At 36.6% G+C, this 7,202-nt stretch overlaps 1 protein-coding gene across 1 annotated transcript in view; it reads right to left on the bottom strand.

The window, feature by feature from the left end:
* Positions 1 to 456: 456 nt before the first annotated feature.
* Positions 457 to 7,202, bottom strand: part of RAB8B (RAB8B, member RAS oncogene family) — an 88,363-nt gene continuing 81,617 nt past the window's right edge. The window contains exons 7-8 of the mRNA XM_038746438.1: positions 6,394 to 6,444; positions 457 to 4,787 (exon numbers count right to left, since the gene is read on the bottom strand). Coding sequence (XP_038602366.1) covers positions 4,695 to 4,787; positions 6,394 to 6,444 — 144 coding nt within the window. The 3' untranslated portion in view covers positions 457 to 4,694. The remainder of the gene's footprint in view (positions 4,788 to 6,393; positions 6,445 to 7,202) is intronic.

The raw sequence follows: 7,202 nt of genomic DNA, 5'->3' as shown, positions 1-7,202 counted from the left end.
TACAAGGAGCTTATAGACTAGAGGGAGACATCAATCAATCAATGGTATTTACTGAGCATGTACGATGTGCAGAACACTTTACTAAGCACTTGGGAGAGTACAAAACAGAAGAATTAGCAGACACGTTCCCTTCCCGTAACAAACTTACAGTCTATGTGACGGGTTTGCGGTCTAGAGACGTCCATAGTTACCCTCTATAGTTCAGAATGGAAGCATCACGTTAGTATCAATTTAATGATACACATTCCATCAAGGTAAACTACATTTCAGGTGTGGACCTAAGTCATTTAATTGGTTTTTCTGCCTTAAATTATTTAATATCACCCAACTTGAAAGGTTTTGTGTGTGTGTGCGTCTTTGGAGGGGTTGGGGTTACCAGCAAAAAATGGGAAGCCCCTTGTGTCACTCAAATATTTAAAGAAAATTTCCAACAACAATTACTTTAAAAACATGGAATGTATTTTGTACAGAAAGCTATGAATACTTTCATTATGTAATTTTTATTTGAGACACATTGTTGTAAAAAAAATTCACATGAATAATAAAATCTATTTTTTTTTAAAACACAGCATCAGTATCAGTACACAAATTAATGATTAGATTTATACAAGTTAACCACATGACAAGAGTCCACTTTATCTGCAGGAGCTTTTCACATTAAGCCTTTGGAGCAGAGATAAAATGTGCTTAAACACACATTGTAGGAGGAATCTATTGAAAAAAATCAAGCATTTCTCCCTAGGGTCGTGCTTTTCAGACAGATATTCAGTTACCTGAACACTGCAGTCTTATTCTAGCAGTGTCAGTGGCAAACCAAAAACCCAACCCATTTGTAAGGCCATAGGAATGCACCACAGTAATGAAATTCATCGAAAACTAAGAAAATGAAATGGGAAGTTCTGCTTTTTCTTGACATCTTGAAATTCAAGTTACATCTAAAAAGACCAGATATGGCACACATATCCCAAGGGATGAACAGAAGTCTTTAAATACAATTATTAATAATTAATCCTTCAACTCTTCCTACAAACTTCACTCAAAATTACAAAATCAGATTAAAGATGAATTGTCGTGGTTAGTAAAATAACAATTTGGATAATCTAAATAGACTCATAATAATTCCATCCACCCAACTGCCATTAGGAAGTTTTCAGAGGATCTGAAGGTTCATTTGGTTTTACGGTAAGATATCTTTTTTCTCTTAAAAGGAACAAGAATTGTCCTGTCCATAAAAAAAAAATAAAAAATGGCAACTATGAGAATTAAAGAAGCCATTAGAGACTAATGAATCAACCTACAAAAAGGGGGTTTAAAATGTAAATTTAAGCATGAAAACCTGCCTTAAAAGATTACAAACTAAACAACATTAATCAGGGATTTTAAAAATTGCCCCATATATATATATATACATATATATATGTCATTTAAGTCACGGGCTGAAAAAGCTTTGATAGTTTTAGTTCAGATTCTAAAAGGTTATCATTTATAAATTGAAGTTTTGTTTTGTATCTTTTGTTACTGAGAAATCTTGAAAGTTAAGTTTATCTATATTGCACAGACAGACTTAAAAAGATGGGAAACACTTCTTTTTTTTTTATTTTTGCAGGAAATGTAGGCTCTATTCTTAATAAGAAGAAACACCCATCTTTGCCCAAAGGCTAATGATGCCTTTAGATCACTCAAAACATACACCTTCTACTTTGTAGGATGCGTAATAGTCGGCTCACCTTTGTTCTACTGGATATTAGAATACTAGCTACTGAGGTATAGTTAAAAAAAAAAGACTCCTTCAAAGTAAAGATTATAGTCTGAAGTTAACAACAGACGCTGTAAGGAAATCGCCAGGGTCTATTAACAGATGGACTGGTAAAACATACCAATAACTGTTTGCAAATGCAAAGTATAGCTAAAATAAGATCTCAGCAAAAGGGAACGCTATCAGCTGATTTACATGCTACTTAGTTACAACACATTTTTCATTGTCTGGCACTCCGGCTGTATGTGGAAAAGTCTACACCAACCATTATAAAAAGGAGGAGCACACTGATTATAAAGTGCAGCCAAGGAACCACTTAATACTGCTGCGATTTTTTTTTTATTTTACCTTAAGACCACAAAATGTTCACACGAAACTAGTTTTTCAGTTTCAGCAGGGAACAGACAAAATTATCTTTCACAAATCCTTCTACGAATAGAAAAAATAATGCACTATATGAACATTATTAAGCGAAGTGAAATATTTACTGCATCATTTTACCATGCATAAAGTGAATTTCCTATGGTCTCACCTCAAATTTATATACAATTTAGCGTAGCTAAATGTAAGAAAATAGCAAAGAAACTATTTTAAATTTTTTTTATACAAGAGAGCTGATGTACCAAATTTGCTGCTACCTCAAAAAGCCCTTTTAGACTTACTACTTTCAGGCTCTTTCAAAGGGAAGTTCATGGAGACTATGTTTTAATATATACAGGAACCAAAAATAAAGGAGAGATATGACATGTACAACAAGAGCAAAAGCATTCTGTTCATAAAAAAAAAAGCCAAACACAGAATATGTCAGTATGTCAGTTTTGGTTCGCAGACAACCCCTGAGATAAAGTTGAAGCATTAGGACACCAAATAATCAGAGGTAAATTACTGAAAGAGAATTACATTCACAATAAATGGTGTCATAATGCTTGCTCTATTAGAAAACACTTTTGCAGAAAATGTAACTACGTTTACCAATTTCATAAAATGCTAAATGTAGACAGCTTTTATTCTGGTCAAAAATCAGTCTGAATAATAGTAAACCACAATCGAATTACAAAGAGCACTTTATTATATGGGATTTAGCATTAAGAACACATGTTTGGAGTCATTTAAAATCCAAAACTGATTAGAAAGTCAGTGAGGCTGAAGATTTTCTGCAACATAATTAGAAGCCCAACAGAAATGGAAGGTCCCTTATTAATTTTGATGGCCTGTTTATACGTTTCAAAATGTGAGAAAGGTTAATGACCAAAGCATTCTAATCACACTCCCTAACTGAAACAGTTACCTGCGATAACCAAATCCACTATTTCTACTATCAGCTATCAATGATTACATTATTATATTCCTTCTAGATGATATAGAAAGAGTTCGAAGGAAAAAAAAAGAGTTAGGAAATTACGAAAGACCCATTTCATCTCCTCACCCGTCTTCCACTTCCCTTTAAATAGTCTAGCACAAACACTGATGACAGTGTTAGGTTTGCCAATTTGATTATGTCGGTCTGAATCGGGTGCATCGCCAAACATTAAAACCCTTATTCTCTTATTTCTCATCCATGGAAAGATTTGAAAAAATATACACTGTAAAGGATATATCAAGTTCGAATTACCATGTCAAGTGACCTTCTGGTTGGCAACAGTATGTTCTATAGCCTAAAACCTGAGTAAATGGACCCAGTTTTTACACATTCAACAAGAGTTGCTCTAAAACTAAAATGTTCATGTTTCCTTTATTGAAAGGGCATAACCACCAGAAGCGGCAGAGTTCAATCATTTATACTAAAAAAAGGCCTCAAACAAAAAAGTTGTCCTCTTTCAAAAACTCTCAGACTGTAGTTAATCTCAACAGGTTGTATTCCATACTAAAGAGCTATCAAACCTGGACAGGAGACTAATTCTTACCAAGCATCACTGCCAGTGGTTACAGTAAAGATGAATGCTCCAGCTATGACATTGAGGAGGCAAAACTACAGGGAGAATTTTTATTAGTTCAATAGGCAGATTTAGCATAAACAAAGTACCCATACCTCTACTGATGCAAGATTTCAGATCAAGGAGGTATCATAGCTATAAAAACACACAAAAATCCAAGAATATTTTAATGGCGTTAAAGAACGTAGGTCCAAAGAAGAGTCCTAAATATGAACTAAAAGAAAGCTAAAATAGATTGAGTGGATGTTTTTGAAAGGCGGTGACTAAAGATTAGGCAGAGAAGATACTTATTAAGAAAAACATACTATACCCAGCTTACCTCAGAGGTAAAAAGAACAGGGTTAAGAAATCCCTTCCACTCAGAAAAATTTCTGTGAACTTTCTATATAGACAAATTAGTGCATTTTCTTAATTGAAAAAATTAAATCACATTAGTGTTTAACACTGATTTTCAACAAATGACACCCGAGCCCTTATGTAGAAATGAACTGAAGCTGCAATCACGTCTTTCTGAACAAGGTCAAGTGAATCAGAATTCTAGTGAATTAACCTTTCTCACATTGTCGATTTTGCCTCTAGAAAATACCCCCCCCCCCCCCCCCGCAATGCAATAAACTGTTAAGAATTTCACAAGACAAAACTGTGCAAGTGTAAGTGTGATGTTGTGCAGTAACAGGTAAAGAAAGGCTAACACTGATGTGCAAAGTTAAAAGAAATATAGCAGCTTTTGCAATAGGCGATGAAACAAAGAAACCAAGAAAAAAAAAAACCAAGTTAATTCCTGCATATGTCTCTCCACTTCTTTGCTTCCATGTTTTCAGTAAAGGGAGCCTGGCGGGGTTGATAGGCCATCAAGCTGACATCCACTTGGCATTTTAAGAAGTCTAAGTTCAACGGAGCTCTCAGCAGCAGCTTGGTGGCATTGCTTCTCTGAAGCTGGGTGTGCTTGCAGAGAAGCGGTAAAGGTTCTCCTAGGTATGCTGCAGTCTATCATTACAAGTTCATCAAAGTAGTGCGCAGCGGAAGAAACTACTCTTCTTTGATCGATTTTCTGTTATTTTCACCGGTCCACCCGCTCCCGAAGAACTGCTGTCGTTCTAACAGATGAAAAGAAAGCACCACAAATGGTTAAGGAGTATAACTCTTAAATGTGTTTTTTTTTCCCCTATAGAATTTATTAAGCACTTACTATGTGCCAGGCACCATTACTAAGCACTGAGGTAGAAACAAGCTTAACAGGTTGGACATATTCCCTGGCCCACATGGGGCTCACAGTCTTAATCCCCATTTTACAGAGGAGGTAACTGAGGCACAGAGAAGTTAAGTGACTTGCCCAGGGTCACACAGTAGATAAGCAGAGGAGATTAGAGCCCAGGTCCTTCTGACTTCCAGTCCTGTATTCTTGCTGCTTCTTGTTATGAAGAGAAAACTGATATAGGTTTCTTAAGACAACATTCTGAAGTGGAGATTATTACAGGATATGACAAAACTCTTTGGGATCTTTTATTTTCTGAAGAAAGAAAGGGTGACAAGGAGAGTGCTTCTGAGATGACTAATTTCTTTGGAATAATGCATTTAATTAAGAAGCTCTCATTTCCAAATTCAAAGAAATCCGCTGTGGAGTGTCAGGGTAATGATGGACACATAGCAGGAATAACAATAATCCCGTCATTCCAAGAAAGTGCCAGCATCTTCACATACACAGATCTCGCTGAATGTCCAGTTAGTGATTAGAAAAGAGGTGTTTCATGTGGAAATCACTGAAACACTTTAAGCACATTTCAATGACCTTTTCACCACTGCCCACTGACGTAAATGCCAGTCATATGACAAATGGCCCAAAATAGCTTTTTTTAGCAAAATGAAATTCATTCTGATCAAAATTCAGTCTTTTTGTTGCTTCACTTCTAGGAATCTGTTCCAATGTCACGGTCCACTCAAAATCTGTCCGGATTGCCAAGTGACAGAGCTGAAACAGCTGTCAGATAAGGAGTCATCAACAGGAACCAAAGGTGGGCCCTAGTTCTAAGACTTAAATAGTAATGGTATTGCTATTTATTAAAATAGCTAATAAATTAGTAAAAAATTACTAATAAATAGTAATTAATGCTATTTATTAAGCATTTACACGCCAAGAGCTGTGTCAGATAGAAGATGATCCGATCGGATGCAGTCCCTGGCTCCCAATCTAAGAAGAGGGGGGAGACCAGGTGTTTTATCCCCATTTTACGCATGAGGAAACTGAGGCACAGGGAAGTCCCGTGGCTTGCCCAGGATTACACAGTAGGAAAGTGGTAGAACCAGGAATAGAACGAGGGTCTTCTGATTCGCAGTCCCACATCCTTTCCACTAAGCCTGCCCGGCATCTCTCACACCACTCAGGTGCCTGCGTATTTCCCACTGGGGCATCGAGTGCCACAAAAGAATAGGCGGGCAGGGGTGCAGCACACTGCGAGGTGCACCTGTTTTCTTGGCCCATGGTAGCCACCTATGGAAGAACCAGGACTAGGGCCCAGATATCCTTCTTTCCTGAACACTGCTTTCTTCACTGGACCACGGCAAAATAGTTTCTGCCAACGATAAACCCTTTCAAAACAGTTTTACATGAATCAACTAAGAGCATTTAAAAGCTGTAGCCCTGCACTCTGTGACGTCTTTCATCATCAGAATGATTGTTATTCAACAGTTCTTAAAGATACAAACCATTTTTCTGTTGAGTTTCGTCATAATGTCTCTTGCAAGTGTAAAAAATGCCTGAAAATGGAAAAAAAGTTCATTATAGTTTCTATGATTTGTAATTCATTTTTGCCTTTTTTAAAAGAAATTTCTGCCTATTGTTTTCCCATGATTATTCTAAATAATAATAATATGCTTGTACATATTTATTACTCTATTTATTTATTTATTTTACTTGTACATATCTATTCTATTTATTTTATTTTGCTAGTATGTTTGGTTTTGTTCTCTGTCTCCCCCTTCTAGACTGTGAGCCTGGTGTTGGGTAGGGACCATCTCTATATGTTGCCAACTTGTACTTCCCAAGCACTTAATACAGTGCTCTGCACACAGTAAGCGCTCAATAAATACGGTTGATTGATTGATTAATAATAATGGCATTTATTAAGTGCTTACAAGGTGCAAAGCACTGTTGTAAGCGCTGGGGAGGTTACAAGGTGATCAGGTTGTCCCATGGGGGGGCTCACAGTCTTAATCCCCATTTTACAGATGAGGTAACTGAGGCATAGAGAAGTTAAGTGACTTGCCCAAAGTCACACAGCTGACAAGTGGTGGAGCCGGGATTTGAACCCGTGACCTCTGATTCCAAAGCCCATGCTCTTTCCACTGAGCCAGGCTGCTTCCTTTATGCAAATTTTAATAAGCTTCCTTATTGTGTTTTTAGTTACAGCTTTCTTATAAAATATCTTAAGAAGATCTTATTGTACATAAACTGAACTAATCCAAAGAAGCAATTTTCCCAGAAATGTTGCTGTTTTGACATTCTATCTCCTTCA

The sequence above is a fragment of the Tachyglossus aculeatus genome, chromosome 5, assembly GCF_015852505.1.
Source record: "Tachyglossus aculeatus isolate mTacAcu1 chromosome 5, mTacAcu1.pri, whole genome shotgun sequence".
Classification (NCBI taxonomy): Eukaryota; Metazoa; Chordata; class Mammalia; order Monotremata; family Tachyglossidae; genus Tachyglossus; species Tachyglossus aculeatus.
The sequence above is the reverse complement of the archived record's forward strand: the minus strand, read 5'-3'. Positions and strand labels throughout refer to the sequence as shown.